A 23805-nucleotide genomic window follows, 5' to 3' on the forward strand; every position below is an offset into this window, starting at 1 on the left:
AAGCAGTACTTTGTACAGGGAAGAAGGTGCAGGTATACTTTGGTGGGTGGAGAGGTATTTCCAAATAGAATACCTTTTGTGGAGGTGGAGTGAGTTGTAATTACAGGTGGAATTTTGCAGAGATTAAATGTTTTTACAGTACGTCCCTCCTGCATTCAAATCTTGTTGCCTTAGATAATGTTCTCTGACATGTGCTTACTGAGTACCAGAATGGCTACAAGACTTTATGCTGTTCCTCATGGCCGCAGAAAAGCACAACTGCTGCCCTCCCAAGCCAACAGAGGGAGCTGATGTTGCCAGCGCAGCATTGCTTGTTCACTATCGTACATGAGCAAAAGGGATGTTTGGAAGCTGCTTTTCTGGGCTATAGGCTCTAGTCAGACTTGTTATTTCTAGTGTGTTGTGATAGGAGAACAAGCCTCCTGAGCAGGTCCCGGGGGGGCGATAGTGCAATAAGCAGTGGTCAAAAATGGGAAACCGAATGCTTAAAAAGTTCAAATGCCTTGATTCAGTGAGCAAAAAGTTGCTTATCCTGGAGTTTAATTTGATTTGGTATGTTTAGTAAATCCCTAGGATAACATGCTGGATAATGATGGCTGTTCAGGGCTGTTTGAAGCCTGGTGGAAATAATACACTAATTGTGTCAGCATTGTCAGCTGGGGTGATGTAGTGGTTGGTTTGGAATGGCAAGAATGGAAGTGTCCTCCAGCAGCGCACCTTACATGATGCTCTAAGAGAACCAGGTAAGTCAGTGTCTTGAATAACACAAACGCAACTCCAAGTTAGTTTATTGGATTAAATGCAGATTACGGTAAGATTGTGAATGAAAGCATCAGTCAAAATCTCACTGGTGTTTCTGTCAATACCATGACTGTCTTTGCTGAGATACGCTCATCAATTGCATAATTCATCATAAATCATTACCTAAATCATACATTGATCAATGACACAGGTAGCAAGGAAACTGTACAGATATTAGCCAGGAAACAGGTCTAACTAGGTTAAATTAAAAAGAGGAAGCATTTTTGAATTCTGGAAGGTTTAGATTGCATATCGATGAAAGGTAGCAAGAAGCATGTTGCTCATAGTTTTCTTAGCATTTTTGCTGATTGGAACTCCCAGCAACCTTCACCTACAAAGTTTAGAAAAATGAGGAAAAAATGCAAGGTGGTTGGAAGTCAGCGATTAAATGTTGAAGGCTGAACTAATTTCTTCATGAAGCTGCAAGGGCAGGAGAGAATGCCTGTAATGTGTTTGTATGCATGCGGTGAGACAGGGAAGGTGAGGGGCATTTTGAGATTATTCAGGGTTTGTATTAAATTTTGTTAATTTCCAACAGTCCTTAAATTTGAAATGAACATAAGGAAACTGCATTGTAATGCAAATGCAGATTTTTCCAGTGAAGGAAAGTGAGTATACAGATTTCTACAAGTTCCTTTTGTTTTTCTTTCAGGGATTTTTTTTTTGGGGGGGATGTCTCTGGGTGCTGCCTTACTTGAGGGGGGAAGAAAAAAAAAACACATGCATTCAGCACGTGTGGCTACATGGCTTAAGGTTGAGCTTTTAACACTGCAGTTCACATTTTTCCATTGAAAGTGAACCTTGGTTGCTGCCTTGGAGCATGTAATAACTCATTCTGAGGGAGAGCAGAATCTACCAAAAAAGAGGATGCTCTTGGATTTGTTGTGTCTGATGAAGAAGTGGAAAGGGTGGTCAACCCTAAATTTCAGAACATTGGTAACATTGTCACTTGTTAGACTTATAATTGTAGTAGCAGCAGCTGCCTCAGTACCTTCCTCGTCAACTGCAACAAAAGACTTGTGAATAACTCCAGAGATCAGCACATCCTTCTCAGCCATTCCAGTGAAATCAGCAGTGCTGCTGAAGGCACTGCGCATTCCCATGCTCCTCAGGCTATTGTTAAGCTCGTATCTTTCCTCCATTCGGAACTTAGGTAGGTACAGATCCACAAGAGTTTTGGTCATCTTCTTGGAATCAGTCCATTCGGACAGCTTCTCATACGTCAGTTCTCTTTCCAGCTATTGTTTAAGAAAGAGAAGGAATTTGATGCTTGCAAGGAGAAAACAATTAATTAGCTATGACTTAATCAATTTCATGGCAATTTAATGAATTAAAGGGTTCTTAAATGGTGAATTTAACATTTAGCTGAAAGCATGAAATATAAAGTAGTTTTACTGATGATCAGAGGCAGGGTGTGCAACAAATATTTCAGACTTAATGCTGCAAGGTTTTGAGCACCACCCCTGCCAAACTCATTGCAAAAGAAAACCAGGGCACTCAACACCTGCAGCTGCCACCCCCTGAAGTAGTTCTTGCCTCTCGTTTAGTTCAGTCTTGATGTGAAGGAAATTGCTGGGAGATTGCCAGCTGTGTGGCAGGTGGTTTGGTCCAGTTCCATAGAAACAGGTGTTAATATTGCACATACTTCCTTGGCAATTTTAAAACAAGCTTCTTCCGGCAAAATCTTTCCCTGCTACTCTGTGTCCTGCGCACTGTGTCACCAGGGTTCAGCTCAGATCAAATGGAGGGGAGCAATGGATGGTATTCTTGACATGATAGACACTAGGAATTTAACTATCTTGCAATTGTAGTAACTACAGTGTCAGATCTCATTACTGTAGCAAAGGCAGTCTCACCAAAATCCTAGTTTTTCAGACAGCAAACAAATGTGTGTGGGGCAAACAGAATAAGAAAGAGACGGTGAAAAGACTTCCAGGGCATGGAGAAGAGTTGTCTGTTATTTCAGGAAGATAACGGGCTGTGACTACTTGTGCAGTGCTGTCCCTCCTGAATGTGCAGTGAAGGGAGATTTAACCCTTACAGATCATGTAGGGCTGGGTGTCAGTCATGCGGCTGTTGAAGAGCTAAGCATCTGATTATGCACAGTGTTGACTGTCTTCAGTTCTTACCAGACTAAGGGCACTCAGTGTGGAGGACCGTTCTTGGGATTAGATAGGTATTAAAGGAAATTAATTCAGCAGATGGAGGAGACCAAACACCATGTCCTCAGCGGGGGAGATATGGTTGCCAGCCCCTCCCTTTTTTTTTTTTTTTTTTGTTTGTAATGAGTGGGTGGTGATACAAAGTGGATGCAGCATACTTTTTTACCTGTTCAAGACCTGTAGGACCGTCTTTGATGTCATCAGGAAGGAGGATGAACATACTGAGTTCGTAGTTCAGATATGGCAACTCAATGATTTTGAAATTCATTTTTTCCATGATGCGAACCTGAAACAGTTCTCTCATCCACATCATCTTCACAGGCTTGCTCTTGTTCTGTAAAGTATTTGTTAACAGTGTTTACTGTAGATGAGACTGTAAAGTATTTACAATAAGAAATCATTCCTTTAAAGGAAGGATGACGACGACTCAGTGCAGTGGAGGGAGAGGAAACTTTTGTAAGCAGCCTTTATAACAGTGATTTGTCGTTCATTTTCCAAAGCTTTTCTTGTCTGGACAATAATGCTTATCTCAGTGTTTGTCCCAGAGCATTTTGTTGGGGACTGAACTGACTGATTATTCTGTTCTCTCCAAGACATGCACAGCAGCCCACAGAGGAGGGAGGAAGAGAGTTAGAAATCTCTGCAAGGGTTAGGGGGACAGAGAAACAGCTATGCTTTTGGAGGACAAGTGTTGTGCAGTTTTTCTAGTGGTCCCCTCTCTCTGGCAATAAAAAGTGACTAGCTGATTGCTCTTTATGTCATAACCCTTAACAGAAGATAACGCTAATGTCTGAGCAAAGGGGCTCATGATGAGGGGAGCTCCTGGCAACCTCTCTTAACACCAACGTCCCTTCGTTCAGGGAAGCAGCCGATATATACGTTCTAAGCAGAAGGCAGAAACTACAGGTGGTGGAAATGGCACAGAGCTTTTGATGTGAATTTTTTGACATATCTTCTGGATACATGCCATTAGCATTTCTTCTAGCCTCACGCAATCATGCCCCAGTTCAGGGTACCCTGCTGCAGCTGTATTTGAGCAAGTATGTTTGCGCCTTGCTAGGCTGCACACCACAGAGGCCTGGGTACCGTACTCACCCATGACATAGCATGTAGGTCCTGTCCATGAAACTTGGACTCTCAAAATCATGTTTTTACAATCTAGCCCTTTTAGCACTGTTTTACAAAAAGATCTTAAGTGACTCTGCTGCTTTTGGAAATAGTAGCTGTTATCTGGAGCACCTGAACGTTTATCTGGGCAGCGTCTTAATGTTGTAGTGAGCTGAGCACTGACACGTTTTGCTGTAACCAGCTTTTCACAGAGAGTCTAGTTACCACAGGGATACCTAAAAGACTTACAAAATGGAAAGATTTCGGAAGTAGCTGTTGTCACCAGGCTGTTTACAGAAAAAAGGATACCGGAGGAGCTTACCTTGCTCAGTCGGAAGGGTTGCGGTTGTGTAAATTCTGCCTTAAATTTTGTGTTCCATTCTGCCTTGAAGTAGATGGCATTTACCAGAATCAGTTTGGTGGTGTATATCACCTCTCCTGCCCTCAGAAGATCTTTGATTTTGCCTATTGAAATAAGAAGAGCCAGGTTTCAGTCCAGTGTAGCACAGTGAGGACATGTTTTGATTGTTTCTTCTCTCAATGCAACTCCTTAGTGAAAAAGTCCATGCCTTAGTGCCCTTCTCCCTAAAATACTCCCCTGACATAGATCAGTTAGTTTGTTTACAGTTTCCAAAGCTGTTTGCTCCCTGGTTCTCCTGGCTAGCTGACAGGGATTGACTCCTTCCCCAGAAAATGTCACAGCTTCATGGCAAGCAGCTAGAAGCAGAACACCATATACTGCCTCGCCAGATGGTTATGCCAGGTAAAAGGAGGACAGCACCTCTGGCCAGTGCAGGATGGTACAGCTAGGTAGGCATCCCCACCCGCCTTGGAGCACACTATTAGGCAGAGTTGTTTCTCCCCTCTGTCTGCTCTGCCTGTGGTGCATGGGTGCAGTGCCAGAGCAGCAGTTGTTCTTGAGGACCAGCTGATGCAGAGCACAGTGGAGTTGACGGGAGGCTCCCCAGGGAGCTCACTGAGGTCTGGATCAGGTATTTGAAGCTGCTTAACTGTGCTGCTCTTTCTCTGTCCTCCCACTGCATCTCTGCTCACTGTCCACATTGGGAGGCATGACCTGGCTGCTGCAGTAGCACGTGGGGAGGCAAGGGCACCTGCCCAAAGGAAACGGCAGGTTGACTTACTAGGAGAGGAAAGATGTTGGGGTTGAGCTCAGCTTACCCTTAGTTTGTTTTTCAACCCAAGCATTGATTTCCTGCCTGGCTTGTTCTGCTGCTGCCCTAAAGTTAACCTTCTGCGGCTCTGCTTTGTAGTACTTCTTACTGAGCTGTAAGTATGTCTGCAAAATAGAGAGAGAGAAAAAAAAAAAGTTCTCTTCTGTAGTGGCTTTTTCAGTCCCAAGGGGAAGTTGTTAGCTCTTGGACACTGGTAGCTTCCTGGGCCTAGAGGACTGCAGGATCTTGCTTGTTACTCTCTGTTTTACTGTGAGTTAACAGTTAAGAAATAACCAAAGGACAGAAAATTCCCTTCTTTTGTTCCCACTTTTATTGGTACAAGCGAGGAAGGCTGTGCACATCCCATGGATGCTTTTATTTTAATGTCTCATTTACAATTGTATATATTGGGGGTTCCAATAATAGAGCCATATTGCATGAAAAGGAATCCCTACACTACAGTTAAAGGGCAATGCACCCTTAAATACCATGAGCATACCAACTGGTATTTTCCAGTTAAGTTTATCACTGGAATCCAGGGTTCTTCATTGGCAATATTCAGGGTCAGCTTTCAAAGCTGTTCTATTAATGTCAAATAATTAAAATAAGAAATGTTTTTTGCACCTTTTCTTACTCCTTTCTGAGATTTAACTTACTGACAATAATGGGAAGGTTTTTTCCACGTAAATGCGGTTGGCAGTGCTCAGCTCGTAAGTGCTTCTGGGTTTGTTGATGACAGTCAGGAGCTCTTTGAAGCCAGAGTGGATATCTTCAGCTTGCTTGTACTCAGGATCCTTGGAAAGAGAAATCATACATTCAGCAATTGCATTTTTGCATGAACTTTTCCAAACATGCCAAGTGATGTATGTGGGAGAGGCATTTAGGTTCCTGTCTCATACTTTTTATTTTTCCCAGTTTACCATCGCTGCTATTTGAAGGGCTCTGTTTGTGACTGGATTAACTGATTTGCCATATGGCAAACCTTCCATGCTATCCCAGTGACTTGTTCTTCCATGCTTCTCAGGGTCTGAGTGAGTGAAAGGAACTGAACTTGAACCTGTTGTGAAGTATGTTGGGGTTTGTACTTTAAAGAGGGGTGCAGACAAGAAATACGGGACTTCTAAAGCTGTATCTGGACATTTTGATTCTGGAGATTCTTTATCTTGGGATTTAAGTTCTAATAGATACCATTTTTCTTCTCTTTGGTCTCCCCCGAGAAGGTCTGGCTGGAGAAGAAGAGCCTTCATGTCCTGCTGCTTGAGTGAAATGAAGAACCTGCAAGCAGAGTTTCCAAAGGTAAGAAATAGGCATGAAGGGCTGGTGTGGCTTAAAGCCAAATGGGGATCAAATGGTTGTCTTGTTTTGCTCCCCATGATAACTCACTGTGCTGTCTGCTGCTTGGGTGACTAATCAAAGGGATGCTGAAGCTGCAGTATACGTAAATCCCACAGAGTAGCAATGCAGTAGCATTGTCCCCATCCCACGGCACCGACACAGCGCTCCTGGCTGCGCGTTGCAAGGCTGAACTCCCTTCCACAGCTGTTGCTCTCAGCAATAGCAATGAGTTTGTGCAAACCCAAATGGTTGTCCCCATAGTAACGGTACAAAGGCATCTGAACAGGAGTGTGGTGCCCCGGGGAGTGCTGGGCAGTGCTGAGCGCCACAGCTCCCTTTGAGCTGGCAGTGTGCCCCTGTGGCATTAGGAAGGACTGGGTCAGGGGCTGTGGAGATACCAGAGTCCTTCCTGTTTTCCTGCTGGATTTCCAGGCAGTTGTTTAGGAAAACATAAATCAAGGTAGAAGGATGCATCCTGGCCAGGGGAGAGAGGGAGGGTGCTGGGATCTGCAAGCCTCCTGCCAATTAATTAAGAGCTACTGACATCAGCTGTTTGCTTCTCAGAGGGAATATCCCATGTGTGACAGAATCACAGGATAAAACAAAAGTTGTAGAATAATTTAGAAGAAGTCAGGTTCAGAGAACCTCTGCTCGTCATGTGATACCCATGGGGCAATTTCTCTTGGTGGTCAAGTGGGTGACCTGCTATGAAATGAATAAAATTTAGAATTCGCTTGTTACATTCTCTGGTCTGCCTTGGTTCCTTGTCATCGTGGTGGCAAGTTGTTCTATCTAACACTAAATTTTGCAGCCAATACAGGAGCCAGGTATTGTATGGGTTGTATGCTTCATAGAGCAACCTACCTCTGCCATCTCTGTTGCTGTACTGCCTTTTGCACCCAGGTACATCAGAGCCAGGGCAGATGATATGCTCCAAGGGGAAAAGAAAATGTTTTTGCCCTTGTTGGCCTCATTCAGCCTGTTGAAAAGATCAACTGTAAACTTGCCAACTGACGTTGAGACCAGTTCCATTGTTACAACCTGGAGAGAGGCAACACACAGATTTGTACTATTTGAATGTTTAAAATTATGTACACAGTGCATATTAGTAAGAAATGTTACATGTACAACACGATGCATTGGCACCCACTAAAACTAACAGCCTAGTTGTATGTTTTACCTTCCACACTTACTCTTTGCCGCCTTTTAGGAGCAGCAATTTCTTTTAGGTGTTTCATTATCTAGATAATATTTTCCTATAATTGAACATATGTCACCTTTTATACAGCTGCAGTTTTGTTTGTGATTCTTTCTGCCTTTGGTTTTCAAAAATGTGCAGATTTGTAACCTGTGTATTTTTCTTCCTTTTTGCCTTTAATTAATGATTTGTCAAAGTAATGTTCCCAGGGGAACTGAAATGCAGTATTAGTACATAGGTTCACAACAGGCCTGAGTTTCCCACTACTTCATTTTGGATCTATATAGAATTGAGAGCTGATACTGAAAGAATTTAGGCGTAATTCTTAGGCTCACATGCTTTTCTGGGCCAGCTACCTACTCTGAGAAGTATCACAAACAGCAAAGCTGTTATTTACTTTTAGATTGATGGAGTTTCATTCACGATGTGTGCCTACCACCCCTTCCATGTGTTCCAACAATTTTATTTTCCCCGGAAACAGACAGATTTCTTGAGGTTATGAGTATTCCAGACTTTAAGATATCTGCCCAGTAGTACCTGCCTCATGTTGTTTTCCAGTCAAGAGACCAGAAGTGTTGTTGCTGTTATTATTATTAGTATTATTAAGCTTTATATCTATGGAATGGAGCTACAGAAATTGCGGGGCAATCTCTGAAGTCTACAGGTATTTATCAAGTGTCTGGTTGCCAAACGACTACAGTTCTTCTAACAGTCAGTACCAAATCTGCACCACAGAGTGATTTTTCTTTCCTTGGAGAACACACCCAGAGAGCATCTGGATGGAAATTTCTCCTTTTTTCTGCTAATGAATACTTCTCTGAGTCCGTGGCCTGATAATGTGCAGTGCTGTGCCTTTGCAGAATGCAAATGGCCTCTTCTTCACCTGAAGTATGGGACTCCTTTATCAAACTGAAGGTTTTAATTAATAAGTTACTGCCCTAAGAAAACTTTCCTTCCTGTGATCAGTTCTGCCCCAAATTATCATTTTTCCTTAGCCTCACAAATTTATTTTCTCTAAGGGCTGCCATCTGGAAAAACATGAGGCAAGAATAATGCACTATAATACTGGTATATTATAATTTACATATGCAGTCATGCAAGCCACAGATCACTTCTTAAAAGCATCAGAAAAGTTACTTAAATTGGTTTAGATATTTACCTGTGATCCCGTGAGAGAGAAGACTTAGGTCTTGTCCTCAGTCAGGTTCTGCGTTTGTGTGTTAAGCAATGAATAAGTGTAGAAATAGAGTGCTGCTTGCACCTCCCTTTCCTTCTGCCTTACATCCAGGTTGTTTCCGCCTAGCCAAAGTTCCTTTCTACCAAATCCCCAATAGATCTTGTGTAATTTTGTCCTCCTTGTTGACTTTGTCACTTTTCGGTTTCAGACATTTCAGAAGAACAATGGAATTAAAATCTCGGCTCTGTTGTTACACCACAGTAGCCTACTGACAGGATAGCAGAACAGTTCACCCATTCCAGTGGTCTTCTGGTGTTGTGGAGACAACTGGCCTGGTGTTTAAAATAAACAAGTAGTAGAAATGTTACACAGCTAGAATGCTTCATTTTGGCTTCTGGATGTAAGCAGATACTGTAGGCCTGATTCTCCTCTCTGGTTTTGTGCAGCTGTGACTCTTGGTTTTCAAATGCGGTGTGTCAGCATAAAACGTCAAGCTTAGTGATTGAATTAGATGCTGGGAGCCCAGCTTCAGATTGCTGATCTTTAGGAATACAGGCAGAGGCAAAGCCATGAAGGACCATTCAGTGTAAGGGATGGACATCTCACTGGTTGTGTTGGTGAAGAAATCTCATTGCAACCATGGCTGGGAATCATTTGAAAGAAACACTGCAAAACAGTGAGTTAGCGCACAGTGCTTGCATGTCGTGAAAGAGGGCAAGGAGTGAAAGAACCCCACTGGGAGGGCTCAAGCAAGGATGGAGTGAAGAAATATGACTGGGGCAAACATGGCACAGTAGCTGTCGCTCTGCAGACCCAGAAGAGAGGCGGGCTGCTGTTGGGTGGTGGAAGAAGGAGAAGATGGTGGCAACAACTGTAAGACCCTGGGGGACAGGGGAAGGGGGATGGAGGAACGGAAGGAAACTATTTTGTGCTAAGTGTTTTGCTGCAAGCCGATTACAGGAACAGAGCGGGTCAAGTCTTCTAAAAAGTGGCAGAAATCAATGTTGTGCAAGGCAGTGAAGAAATGCCAGGAATTAAACAAGTGTTGGTTTTAGTTTGATGAGTAAGTCCTCAAGAAATCAGGATAGGAGAGAGGTCAGCTGATGGTTAGGTGGTGGGAAAGACCAAGCCAGGAGGCTCCAAGGTCCACAAGGGTACACTGAGAGTGAGCAAGCTAGCTCCCTTTGCTAGTCAGGATGCAAGGATGCCAGGCAAAATGAGAAAGAGAGGCAACAAGGCAGAATGGCTGTTGACAAGAGAGAGAAAATCACACGTGTTAATTGAAAGGGGCATCCAGAGGTAAGCCTCCTGCTTGAAGCAGGGCCATCAATAGAGGAGGTCAGACATAGCCCTTCTGAGGCTGGAGATTCCCCAACTTTTCTGGGCAGCCTTCTCCAGTGCTGTGCTGCTCACCCTGGGAAAAGGTTGTTCCTTAATGTGCAACTCACCCTTCTGGTGCTGTGGCCATTAACACTTAGTGATGCTCTGGCCCTGCCAAGAGGGCATTAACTCTGTGACCTTTGCAATCATGCTTAAAATAACTGAAGGAGAGAGAACAGGTGACTCAATATTTCCATTGGCTTTAAAGGCCTGTGAGTGAGTTTGGGTGGGTGTTGTTACAGTTTTATTCCTCCTAGGCCTCCCAGGTGTGGCTTTCCTGTCTTTATTCCTGTGGCACTCCAGGAAGCGCTTAAGGGGCTTGGCCATGGGGACACGAAGCCCTTGCATTAGGTGAAGCAGGATCTGGCGGAATTGCACCTGAATGCACAGGGATCCTGTGTCATGCTTCACAACTGAGTCAGACAGAAGGCAGTGCTCTTGAGGTTGTACAGGATACAATAAAGCACGTGCTTCACAACACTTTTCCTATACTCCTTCCCATTTGGGAAGCAGAGCTGGAAGGGACCCTGGGAGCTGTTGGTCCCATGGAAGAAAATAGAAAGGACTCAGTGACAGTCACCAGTCTCCTCTCAGGAAAAAGGAGTCCTGCTGTCCCACCAAGAGATATTTCTAGTAAGATGCTGGTGGTGTGTGCAAGTCCTGTAGGAGACCCAGTCCTTTGCTCTCCCTTCTGAATTCAGAGAGTTAGGAGCATCCTCTGCAAATGTGCGTGCCTGATTAGGACACTCTTCTCCTTAGGAGAAAGAGCCGTGACAGGAGGAAACATGTACTGGGGGATTTGCATGTAATCTTCCAGAAGGCACATAGGGAGTTATTATCACAAGCTTGATTCTCCAGTTTGATCTTGCCCCAAACCAGTGAAATAAGCGACAAAGCAAAATAAAGAGTAAAGCAGTGCAGTGCTGGTCTGGCAACAGTGTTGAATGCACGAAAGGTTACAAAGTAGAAGGTTTCAAGGCACATATGTTTTATTTTCCTCCAATTCCATATTGTCATTCAACATTTTCCAGTTGCTGTGGGGTAGAGGTTACAAAGTACATGTGTCAGCCCCTTTGCATGCACAAAAGAAGCACCAGTATCAGGAGCACGGAAGATTTTTCAGGTTTATTTCATTACCAGCTGTGCCAGGCTGAAAAGTTGGTATAAAACTGATGAGAATGTGGGTGAGGTAGCCCTCCTGGGGTAACCAGTGTAGCAAGCTGAAACCAACGGAGATGCAGCAGCATTCTGCAGGAAGGAGTTTTTCCTGTTTATTTTGTTCTCATTTACCAAAGCGCTGTGTTGGGAATTACTACTTTAGGTCAACTTAGTCTGTTCTGCGTTGGGTCAGTTCTGGTTCAGAAAGCACTGAAAAGACGCATTGATGTTGTTCTGTGCACAGTTTGGTACTTACAGTGTAGTGCTAACCACTTTGGGGTTCTTTGGCTAGGAAAATGAGCCAGAGGCTTGAATTCCAGGTTAATTTTAATATGTGCTTTTTTCTAACATTGAGGGATTTGTCAACAGTACAGGAGAAGGTAGTAGTGCACAGACTATTGAGATGCTCTTCATGGTGTATGTTTTGTTCATTATTGTTGTTGTGAGGGCCTGTTTAGGAAGGTCAAATTTCTAGGGGGAAGAGAACCTTCCCAAGAAGAGGATACTCTTGGTCTGGTTGTGTCTGATAAAGAAGAGGAAAGGGTGATCTGCTACAAAAATAACAGTAGCACCAAGACTTCGTGATGCCAATGCTGCTGAACTGGCAGCTGCTGCCTCTGTGCCTTCTTCATTGACTTCCAGATAGCACTTGTGAAAAACTTGTGACAAAACCAGCTCACCATTCTCTGACATTCCTGTGAAATCAGCTTGGCCTTCAGTGAAGGCATCTTGTATCCCCATCTTGCTCAAGGTTGATTTGAGGCTGTATTTCTCTTCTAATGTGAACCTGGGCAGATAAACCTCCACCTTCATTTTGTCCATTAGTTCTGGGTTGGTCCATGCAGACAAGTTTTCAAAAGTTAATTCTCTTTCTAGCTGCAGTTAGTAAAAAGAGAACCAGAAAATTAGAGAGTCTTCAAAAACCTGTGCCCTAGGGGCTATTTCTTTTCTTTTCTTAAATGAAGAAATTTTCAAGCTTTTATAAGAGTACAAAAAAAAAACCAAACAAACCAACAAACCCAAAACAAAGCACCAACCACCAAACAAAACAACCAGTAGTGAAAAAGCAATTTGAGATCTTTTTTACTGAAGGGGTATGTTGCTTTACAGTAGGTCAATGCAGTATTTGAACTGTTCTCAGTATCTGTCAGCGAATATAGCAGAGTTAAGTAGTTGTAGAACAAAAACATCAGTGTCAAGTAATGATAATCTGCTTGATTTGCTGTTGACATTTCTGTCTTCCCTACATTTTAGAATTTACTGAAGAGAGCACTCGCTAACATGAACAAGAATTTAGTAAAGGTTATGATCTGAAGGCAGGATCCGTCTCTTTACAGAAGGTGGCAGTGTCCATATGTATTGGCTCTGGACTTCCTGGAAAGTAAGTCCAATTTGTGGTTTTTTTTTTTTTTGGAATGAAATCATATCTGAATTGATAGTGTGAATCTCAGCAGGACTGGCTTTCTGTCCTCGTATTTGTTCAGCTGGAAGAAGAGCCAGTCTTGCAGTGTTTGGATTACGTATTTCCAGGACTGATCAACATTAGGAACCACAGACGTGCCAGCTGCCACGAGTAAGAAATCTAGTCTGAGCTCAAATAGGTTCAAATTCACAGTGCTAGACCAAGTCTGGGATTTGCTTTTCCTTGAGCCTGATCAGTACCCTCGTCCCTAGAAACATGACAGCAGACTGCTGGTCTTTTACCTCACACACACATAAAATAATAATGACAGTCCTATTTTTTCACATGATTTATGTTTTCAGTTGCTGTTGTTTAGCCCCAGTCAGCAACTAAGCACCACGCAGCCGCTCGCTCACTCCCCTCACCCCAGTGGGATTGGGGAGAGAATCAGAAGAGCAAAAGTAAAAAAATTCATGGGTTGAGATAAGAATGGTTTAATAATTAAAGTAAAACAGTAATAACAGTAATAATAAAATGAAAAGGATAATAATGAGAGAGAGAAAGGGGGGGAGAGATGGGGGGATTAAAAACCCAACCAAACAAAAAGTGATGCAACCGCTCACCACCCACCAACAGACACTGCCAGTCCCCAAGCCACGATCGCCCCTGGCCAACTCCCCCCAGTTAATATACTGGGCATGATGTCATATGATAAGGAATATCCCTCTGGCCAGTTTGGATCAGCTGTCTTGGCTGTGCCGACTCCCCTCCCAGCTTCTTGTGCCCCTGGCAGAGCATGGGAAGCTGGAAAAGGGCTTGACTGTATAAGCACTACTTAGGGACACTTAGCACCTACTTAGCAACACCTAAACCATCAGTGTGTTATCAACATTATTTTCATGCTCAATCCAAAATACACTATACCAGCTACAGTGAAGAAAATTAACTCTATCCCAGCCAAAACCATGACAGTTTCTTTACCTTTCTTAGGCCAGTGATGTCACTTGGTAGCAGAATAAACATGCTGAGGTCATTATTGACATATGGAAGCTCAAGAACATCCGTCTGGGCTGACTCTGCGTAGGTCCAGTTAAATTTATCACTCAAGTACATCATTGGCACAGATTTAGTTGTATGCTGCAAGAAATCAAATTCGATGTTTGCCATTTGTACTCTGACTGAACAGTAAAGAACTGAGTTAAAGTAGCACAGTGGAAGTTTATTTTATTTACTGTACAAGCTGCCCAGTGTGTCTGAGACATCCTTCTGGCTCTAAGTGGTAGGACATGGGATCTACAGAGGACCTCTGGTCTTCTGGAAAGGCATTTGGAGGCTAGGCAGGTTATCTAAGCTGTCTCAGATGACGCCTATTACAGGAAGCTGTATTTTACTCTGATTTGTCATATGGTTAAAAATGAAAATGTAAAGAACTAGCCCATACGGTTTTGTTCACCTCCTTGTTTTCCCTGTCTTCAAAGACCAGAAGCTTGTTTCAAGTCAGCTTCTGAAAATTCTACTTGCGGCTCGGGTGCTAGTGTGTGTCCAGTCTTCGTGCTGAAGATGTGGTGAAGGAAATACACTGTATGAATTAAATGAAATAACTTTCATGCTGGGCTTCATGTGGGTTTAAAGACTGACAGGAATTTCTCTCCCTCATCTTTTTCATTGCTTTTTCCAGCTGCAGTCTAGTATATACTGCAGACATACTAGTCAGTATATCCCCATACCGTGTTTATTTTGAAAGGCCTTTGCCTGGTAGCTTCAGCTTCGAACTTTGTTGCCCAGTTTCCTTTGAAGTAGAGTGCATTTATCAGGACTAGTCTGGTGAGCGAATCTACAGATCCAGGAGGCAGCAGATTTTGGATTTTACCTAGAGGAAACGAAAGGCTGTTTACACATTTGTGCAGTTTTACTGTTTCAGAGTAAGTGTTGGCACAATTTCTGCAGATATAGACCAGGGGAATTTTAAGCGCTGATATAGCATGCTTCTATCCTGAGATTACTTGCAGGTAAGTGATTACTGGAGTAACCTTGATTTACAGTGAAGAGTAAGGCACATTCCTCACATGCTTAGATGGAGGACACTAATTTTAGTAAGGGCTTGTCAGTGGACGCTGCTTTAGGAAAACTGATCTCATTTACCTTTCTGAGGAGAATTGTTTACCTGCCTTCGGCCCGTGGGTACAGAGGCTTTGCTCAATGCCAAAATGGATTCTTTTTGAATTGGGAGAGGAGAGGCAGGAGCTTACCTTCAGTCTGGTGTTCAACCGTGGAATTGATCTCTCTCCTGATTTCGTCTGCTGCTCCCACAAAATCCACTGATTGTGGCTCTGCATTGTAGTATTTCTTGGATAACTGTAAGTACTCCTGCAGTGCAAGAGAGATGGTTGTCTTATGTTTGTTGCCTGCCAGTATGAATGCTAATAAATAACTTCAGCCAAATAGAGAGAAAATATTATAAAAATGACATAGACTACCAGCACAGTACCTTGTCAAAGGAACAGAGCATTTTTTAGTGGAAATACTACATTTAAACCTTTGAACCTAACCACATCTGCAAATCACCCTGAAATTAGATACACATTCCATAAAACTAAAATTTTAGTGTCTAATGTCTTGTAAAGAGTCTCATAGAAAATATTTATGTTAAGGGTAACCACATGGTGACAGTGCCCTCAGAGTTATGGTGTGAATTTGGGGTTGTCCTGTGCAGGGAAAGGAGTTGGACTTGATGATCCTTTTGGGTCCCTTCCAACTCAGGACATTCTGTGGTTCTACGATTTGCAGATGTAGTGAAAATATTTGAAAGCATATAGATTATGGTACGTTGTCATAGGTAGATCATAAAGGTTGAATGGCACTACATAATCTGAATAAATGGCCTACATACCTTACTGAAAGGCAATGTTTTTTCTCCATATAACCAGTTGACACTTTTAAGCAGGTAATTTTTAGTGGGTTGGTTGATTTCAAAGTTGAGTGCATTAAACCCAGGATGTATATTGCCCGATTTGCCAATTTCTGTCTTGGAGAAAAGGAGAAAAAAGTAACTCATCTGCTTTGTGTTAAATAGTTCAAAATTTCTAATTTCTTCCTCCATGCAGCTGCATGTAAACTATTTCTATTGAGCTGATCTGTTACCTGTATTGCAGCACAAGAGGTGTTCTAAACCAGGCAGCTATCGAAAGAATCTCTTGAAAGTATTAAAAGTTGCAGACATGGCATAGGCACTGTAAGAGTGTTAGAATGCAGGTGGAAGGAGCCTGAACTATGTAAAACATTTAAGGGTTACTAAGTGGAGATTGTGAAACTAAGAATACCCAGAGAGTGAGAGACAGAATGTAATTGTTAAACAGTGCATGAAGATTTGGCTGTGTGACTCCTTTCATTTATGAGAATTGAGTGTGTGGAAAGTTTGCCCCTAAATTTTGTCATCTTGCTCCTAATGTTAATATTCTGTAAGATTTTTAATGTTGCAGTAATGGCAGTAAATTCATAACCTTGAAGTAAGAGGGTTAAATGAATGTGGGCTCAAACTCTCAAATGAGCTCAAGGAAGTTAAGCTGTGAATTAGTAAATTAAAGTTCTGTGCTGTGTTCGTCTTCTCATTACATTAGAATCAGAGGCATGAACAGGCACTTAAATTTCTAAATGTTAGAGCAGTCCCTCTGCCCTACCCACAGCGCTTTGTAATTCTTACAATTCAGACAACCATTGCTCATGAGGAACAATCCCTCTCCTGTTTATGCAGTGCAAATGAGTTGTTGACATAGCCCCTAAAATAAGTCTTCCTGCCATAGGGTTTAGCTGTGGAATGCAGATCCAACTTCCCATTTATCAGAACCTGCAGCCGCTGGGGCTTTGTGGGCAGCCTACAGGGAATGGCTCACTCCCCCAAAGAATAAGGATGATGGGAAAGAGCAGGGATAAGAGGTTGACAGCACCATGGTTGAATTGTCAGTGAGGAAAACTTGCCTTTAATGACTCAGAGGGATTACGTTTGCTTTTCTGTATTTTTCTGCTATCTTAAATTACGTATACTTCGGTACAAGATGCCTGCCAGTATGTCAAAGAAATATCTCAGGAATATAATGATTTCCACTCCTCTTAAGATTTATTGCAAACAACTGATCTAGCTTGGGAAATTCCATCATGTCAATTTACTTTGTTAACTAGTCAACTGAAATGGAGACTAATTTCTGAAGAAGGCTACCTACCAAGCATAGGTAGCCGGGAAAAGTTAATACTCTGTTTTTTGTTGTGTTGATGCTGCAATCAAATATGTGGGAGGACAGCTCTGTTCTTGTGATTAGATCTCTGAGGTAGGGACCATGCCTGTTCAAAGGACATGTTTTTGCTAAATAGCTAGCTATTGAGCAGTAATAATTTGAGAAAGAAATCTCTCCTCAAAGCTAAAGGAAAAAGATCAAGAGAGACATTGACAGAGAATGGTAACATTACATTTTAAGTTTTGCAAATTTGAGGTTAGTTTTTGCAATTCTGCCTAAAAAGGGGAAGCATGTAATAAGTATTGCATTACATGAAGGTATCACAGGATGCTGTACCAATTAATTGTGTACACAGCATCTGAGGAAGGCAAATGCAAATGTGGAAGGAAAATACAAGCAAGAGGAGGTGTGACCATGGCCATAGCTTGGTCACTAGTCTTGGCAAGATACCTTCTGGAAACAGGCACAATGATTTGACAGACACTCTTCTGTTCTGGAATACACTTGCATTTTTAAGGTTGTGGTGACATTTCTGGCTCCTTCAGCTTTGTTAAAGTGAAGTACCTACAGTGGAAAAAGCAATAATAAATACAATGGTAGAAAATTTGCTGTGTCAATAAAATCTTTCAGTGGTGTCATGGGACTGGTGATGAAGAGAATTAAACTTGGATTTTATTCTTGTGTTCAGACCTGACTGAATATGAAATCTTTGGTTAGGCCTTGAGGCCTATGTCTACGAAATGGCATGAGCACGCTAAGCTGAGGGTTGCAGGGCAAGACTCTCATGTAACTGGCCTTTCTAGAGGAATCTGCCTGCTTTGAGTTATGCCCTGGGCTGACCAGTTAATACCTGGGAAGAGCCAGTTACCTCTAGTTGGAGACTATCAAAGCAGAAATCTAAATGGAGCGCTGCTATGTGTCAGAAAGCATGAAACCAATGAGGGCAGTTTCAGGCCTTAAATCACTTGCTCTGGGCATATGCACCTTACCCAGGCTACAAAGGGGTGCGGCCAACCTTGGAACATTTTTCTGAAGAGCTATGCCTTTTTTTTCTTTTCCCTTCTTCCTAGCAGATCACTCCTTCCTTTGTTACCCTGCTGGCCTCCTTTGTCCTGTAAATCAGGAGTTACACCACTGCCATTGCAGGTGGGACAACTCCTTCTGCTTTAGCAGATGCAAAGTCACAAGCCTCACCTCTTATGGTAAGAGGTGGGTAACTGTGCACTGGGGCTGTTTTCACTACTGCCTGCTGAGGCTATGAAATTTGCACGGGTACGACTTAGGGATTTTGATAAGTGATTTTGCCTGTAAAACACATACCCCAAAGAAAGGGTTGTAGCATTTCTTCTCTGATTTTGTGGACCTGGTTTTATGTTTAGCAAAGTGCAAAACTTTTAATAGCTATAGGGGAGAGTCTTTTTGTGGGGGTTCTTTTCCAAAGAGATGGGATATGAGATGGGAATTGACTGTGGCAAAGTAGGAGGAGAATCCAAGTATTCCACTCCCTCGTGAGCGCTCAAATTAGTGAGCTTTGGGATAAAGATCCCTTATTTCTGCTGGTGACATTTAAAAGGAGACAAAGTCACCAGTGCCCAACAAGGGGCCTGTTTCCTGAGACTAGACTATTTCTTTGACCCGCACAAGTGGAGGACTGGGCTATTCATTACAGCGAACATCAGGGATGAGACAGCAGCTGACATATACATGCATAGTGTTTTGATTAGAGTAATTTTTCTGTTTATGGCTTTACTCTGTTCCATCATAATATATTTCTTGCATAGAGGATGTTATTCCAAGAGATCAACCCTTTCAGACAATTACCTTTTGAGGCCCAGACTCACCTTTGCCATCTGATCTGCAGTGTTACCTTTGGCTCCCAAATAAACAGTAGCCAGGGCAGATGAAATACTCAAAGGGGAGAACAAAATATTCTTGTCACCATCTTCCTGACACTCATGTTTGAAAAAGTCAAGAGCAAAGCTTGTGTTTGCTTTATTCAAAGCTTCCATTGTTCTTAACCTGCACAGAAAGGGACAAAAGATGCTATTAGCGAACCACTAAGTATGACTATGTGCCTGCAAGTTTCTCTTCATTTTTTGAAGTTTCTTTTGTGTTTTAAAATCTTTCCAGTAGTATTCATCTATATGAAGAATGAGGCGGATTAACAATTATAACGTCATATAAAGTATAGCATGTTCTGTTTCACTGATGACACTAGCTATCATTTGGGTTAGGGGAAAACCAGCCTCCAATCTTGTTTTGTATTTCTTCACCAGGACATCTACTGCGCTGTGATTTACAGCATCTTGGAGTGGCAGTTGATAATGTTACTTGCCAGTGCCTGGGCTAGAGGATACTGAGAGACTGTCTCTCATGACATCTTTCATGCTTTGATTTGTGCAAGAGCCTTTTGATGCTCATCACTGTAGTGAACGAATACCCTGGTAACAGTAACAGTCAAACTGTAGTTTTAGGACAGGGCAAAATACTATTTCCAATGCTTGGGCAAGCACCGCCCCAACTATTGTATGCTAAGCATCCTGAAATCCCGATTTGACTTTCAAAAATGTCCCAAAAATCCATCTTACAGCACTAACCCAGATCCTAGCTTCCCAGTTCTTCTGCAGGACAACACTGCTATATTCAGTAGACCACAAGTGCTGCTGTTGGTCATTTTCATTGCAGGTTTAGCTGAGAGCTCTAGGCAGGGACTAGGAGCTATTCTGGTTGGTATAGGATGACCTTAGAATAAAGGCAATTCATGTCCTGAGCAGCTCACAAATCAGGAGCTGACCTGATGTTCATAAGAGCTGAAAAGCACAGGAACAAATGAGCTGACTTAAGCAAACACAGAGGTTCTTACTCTACTATGATATATATGCTAGCCAGTGAGCCCTAGAAATTCTAGAACTCTCTGCAATGAATTGCTCTTCCTGTATATTTTTAAGACTTCCACATTCTAGACCGTGGCTGTGCCATCTTAGTAAATTACTTTCCCAAGCATTTGTTGTTTCCAATTCAGATACCTGCTTAGTTTTTTTCCTATGCATTTGTCAACAAGGCAACATCGTCCAAGAAGACATGAAATAAATAATCTCTAGAAATCTTTACAGTACCTTGTTCTGTTCAGGGAGGAACACTGCTGCTCTGGGTGTCTCCAAGGTTTCTGCAATTCCCATGAAGGGTAGGGTGAATTTATAGTGTGCAGTTCTGCAAAGGCTCTTATGACTCAAGACTCTGTAATTTATTATGCCCTGAAGGCCCCATCCCTGTGTAAGAACTGAATCATCTCAGAGTAGGATGTGAAGTGATGGTGAGAATGATACCATACAAGAACCTTACAAAACTGACTGCAGAAGTATTTCTATAAACACTTTTGTGGCAACAGGCTAGTAGTAATTTGAACCCACACCACTCTAAATAACCTTTCTTTTGCGGTTTGGAGGTTTTTAAAAAAAGGCAGTTGCTGACCTACTTCTTTAATGATTCATCTACTAGAAATTATTTCTGAGGAACAGATTGAGAGAAGACAGTGACTTCTTATGTGTGAGTTTTTCTGCTGAGAAAGTGTTTGTCACTCTTGGTGGATTTCAGTTTTAGAAAAATTGATTTTATTATTCTTGGAGGATTCTAAGACTGTACAACCATGGAATAGTCGCTGTGAGATAGTGAAGGTTGAGAAACAGGCACCAAACCCTTGCTTTTATTATCAGTGGTGACTGTCACATCCCAACCTGAGAGGAGGAGGGAGAGCGACCAAGGTGCTAATGATCCCCTTGGACTAAATTCAGGTGAAACAACACCAAATGAAACAAACATGTCAATACAGAAGTAACTTGAACTTGAAAACATGGAAAAGCATTGATGGTGGAGGTTCTTATTAAGAATATTGGTTCAGAATATTATTATTAATATTCTTTTCAGAGTATCTGAAAAGAAGAAGAAGTCAAAAAGAAAGGAAAGGGGACAGAGAGGGGTTGGGGGAGGATATGGAGATATCACCACCCTTGGATCCAGCGCTGATGTCGACAGACGTGATGATCCTCTGGTGGTGGGCGTGCACTGGTTTCTTTGTTGTAGTGTCTTTTACAGTCTAAGCCTCACCTTCAGTTATGCCTCCTGTGAGCTTACGTGGTTCTTGTTCCAGAAGTTTTGTGATATTATGCGCAGGCACCATTGTGAGGGGTGGCTGTGAGGGGTCTTTTGGGCAGTCATAAGCCCCTTCCTCAAATAAACTTTGTATGACCTCCACAAGTTGCTGTGTGAGGCCCAGCAGAACCTGGGACTGCACAACCTCTGATGTGCCCCCCATGCCCTGTGTTCACCAATTTCCTGCCTGCAGTTCACTACATCCCATCTTACAGCAATGTTTGAAACATTAACTCTTTCAGTCCCTTACAGTGACATCCCTAGAACCTGATGTGGGTCTTAGATTAGACTTCATTTTCTTCTGCTTTTGTTTCCCCACCCTAATCTGAAAGCTGCTTTTTGACCAATGTAACACCTCAGAGATCCGTTCCTTATTTTCCATTCCAGAAATGGATGTTCTGTCAAATTCTCTTTTTCTTCATGCCTTGGCTACTGAAATACCTCCTTCCCTGATTTTCCTTGCAGTCATGCTGTCCCTTCCTCTGATATCCTTCTTGTAGCTGTCCACCCCCACTCTGATCCCTAACTGAAACACCCTTGCCCTTTATTTCATTCTTTACCCCTACACTGTTGATAATACCACATTGAAAACCTGGACAGGAGCTGCTTGTCTCTCCAGTGCTGCCTCATCAGCATTGAGCAAGGCTCACTCATGAAGTCTGTCTCCTCAGCATAAACTGCCTTTTGAGAGCTTTCTTCTGACCTGCTGCCTATAAGCATACATTTAACGTGGACTTATGTTGTAGGTCAGTGGCTGGCACAAAGGATACTATAATGAGGAATGAGCCATGGGACTACAGGCAAAATTTGGTGTAGGGCATAGGAGGGCAGAGCTGCAGAGGGTCTCTTGCCAATGGTGAACCTTCTGCATCAATATAATTTGGGTACCAAAAACTTTGTTAAAGTTGCTTTCCTGCTTGTGAGGAACTGCACGACTTTAATCGGATGGTGTTTTCTTGCCCCTCAGGACTTTTGAAATTGTAGCTACACAAAACCAGAATGTTTCAGTGTGAGTCGTAATTAATACATCAGTTATACTTTCCAGAGAGTGTCATAGCATAGGATAGGTGTTCACTGCAGAATTAATTGCTTCCATTGCACCTGGGAAAGTTGTAATCTGTTTACATTGGCCGTAAGTGATTCCCAAAGCCTAAATGATTTGAGTAATCTTTACAAATTTAGCCATGCTGTTGAACGAGTGGTAGATACACTGGAGAGACTTCATCCCTTAGAGCAATTACTGTGGATTTTCTGGTTTTAAAGCAAGGGTGAATTTAATTTGCTAACTTGTAATGCTGCTTGCTACTTTACAAGAAGTGGCTGAGGCGTTCTGCTTACGTGAAAATGCTAGTTAGACTGAATGAGAGGCTTGTGCCTTTGTGTAAGGTTTTTAAGCTACTTTTTTAAAACACCTCTTGAGTGGCATGGCTGGTCATTAGCAAAAAAAAAAAAAAGCATACTGAGTAACTGAAATTATACTCGTCTCAAAGGACAACATATGCTAACTCAGCGTGATGGATTGATACGGGTTTCCAATATTATTTTAAATTAGCACGATCAGAGGACACAGCTGAATGGGTGGTGCTACTGCTGACTCAGTAGCAGTGGTATTCTCACTCCCACTCTATACTAAGTCAACACAGCAGCACACTAGAAGACTTATATTTGTATTAATAGTATCCTTCCTTTGGGAAGTAAACTTGTGCACTCTTTCGCTGTAGTCATTCATGTTTCCATTTTGTCAAGACAAACATTGGCAGAAGATCAGCTCCCTGGCCATATCTCAGCTATATAAATACATTTTGTTTTCCTCTAGTTTCAGTGTAATTTAGCACAAGTCATTGTGACTTTCCTACACAGTGTGTCACTCTGTTCATTAGAACTTGGGTTCAGGAGTAGGTGAAATGCTTGATGTCTAAATGGAACTTTATGAAGTGCTCTGTAAAGGCTCTTGAGGGTCTTGAGAGAAAGCCTTTCTGTCACAGAGAAATGGTGGCTTCTGCTTTCACACAGTATTTTAGGATACAACTTCCAATGGCTGGTTTTCATGTTTATTGGTAGCTTATTTTAGCTATATCAGCTCTTGGAAATCTGATTTAATTCAAAACTACCATGTTGTATATTTCGGGTAGATCAGAATAAAAAGTTATGTTTGAATAAAAACTCTTCAGTTTCCCTGACATCTTCAAATATTTTTTTACCAGTATAAGCGCTGTCTATTTACCTGGGAGGGAATAATTTCTGGTTCAGCGAGCAGAGCAGTCTACTCATGTTTTTGGCCCAGCCAGAGTGGACCAGTAGATTTTAAACATGAAAGGATTTTAAATGTCTCCAAACCTTTAAAAGGACTTCAGGAGATACAAGAAGCATGGGGAGGAGGAGGAGTTTAAAATCTGACAATATTTTTATCCCTTTGGAGGTCTGATGTAATTTTTTTTAAATCACCATGTGATTTAAAGTTAAAAACTGTAAGGAGGACTGGGGCACAGAAACTGAGGGATCAGCAAGGGTGCTGAGTGACTAGATACATGAACT

General features: G+C 42.3%; 2 protein-coding genes across 2 annotated transcripts; both read right to left on the minus strand.

The window, feature by feature from the left end:
* Positions 1 to 772: 772 nt before the first annotated feature.
* On the minus strand, positions 773 to 9072 carry LOC142053075 (heterochromatin-associated protein MENT-like). The gene is made up of 8 exons (XM_075084170.1): positions 8935 to 9072; positions 7442 to 7618; positions 6431 to 6517; positions 5899 to 6036; positions 5250 to 5367; positions 4393 to 4535; positions 3130 to 3297; positions 773 to 2039 (listed from the first exon to the last, which is right to left on the minus strand). The coding sequence occupies exons 2-8, from the start codon at positions 7607 to 7609 to the stop codon at positions 1632 to 1634; spliced, it is 1230 nt and encodes a 409-aa protein (XP_074940271.1). The 5' UTR covers positions 7610 to 7618; positions 8935 to 9072; the 3' UTR covers positions 773 to 1631.
* Positions 9073 to 11254: 2182 nt separating this feature from the next.
* Positions 11255 to 20337, minus strand: LOC142053074 (serpin B10-like). Its single transcript, XM_075084169.1, has 8 exons — positions 20238 to 20337; positions 18963 to 19140; positions 17572 to 17685; positions 15783 to 15917; positions 15142 to 15259; positions 14620 to 14762; positions 13874 to 14029; positions 11255 to 12366 (listed from the first exon to the last, which is right to left on the minus strand). Exons 2-8 carry the CDS (start codon positions 19128 to 19130, stop codon positions 11962 to 11964), a joined length of 1239 nt encoding a protein of 412 aa, XP_074940270.1. The 5' UTR covers positions 19131 to 19140; positions 20238 to 20337; the 3' UTR covers positions 11255 to 11961.
* Between the last annotated feature and the right edge of the window lie 3468 nt (positions 20338 to 23805).

This window comes from Phalacrocorax aristotelis, chromosome 2 (genome assembly GCF_949628215.1).
Source record: "Phalacrocorax aristotelis chromosome 2, bGulAri2.1, whole genome shotgun sequence".
NCBI classification, from domain to species: Eukaryota; Metazoa; Chordata; class Aves; order Suliformes; family Phalacrocoracidae; genus Phalacrocorax; species Phalacrocorax aristotelis.

Coding starts and splice junctions, on each gene's coding strand:
- LOC142053075 (XM_075084170.1), bottom strand. CDS start 7,609: ATGGAACTGGTCTCAACGTCAGTTGGCAAGTTTACAGTTGATCTTTTC. Junction 6,037..6,430: donor GACCAAAGAGAAGAAAAATG/GTATCTATTAGA, acceptor TCTCTTTCCAAG/GATCCTGAGTACAAGCAAGC. Junction 3,298..4,392: donor AACCCTTCCGACTGAGCAAG/GTAAGCTCCTCC, acceptor AATACTTTACAG/AACAAGAGCAAGCCTGTGAA.
- LOC142053074 (XM_075084169.1), bottom strand. CDS start 19,130: ATGGAAGCTTTGAATAAAGCAAACACAAGCTTTGCTCTTGACTTTTTC. Junction 17,686..18,962: donor CTGCAGATCAGATGGCAAAG/GTGAGTCTGGGC, acceptor TTTCCACTGTAG/GTACTTCACTTTAACAAAGC. Junction 12,367..13,873: donor ACATCACTGGCCTAAGAAAG/GTAAAGAAACTG, acceptor TACTAACTGCAG/CTAGAAAGAGAATTAACTTT.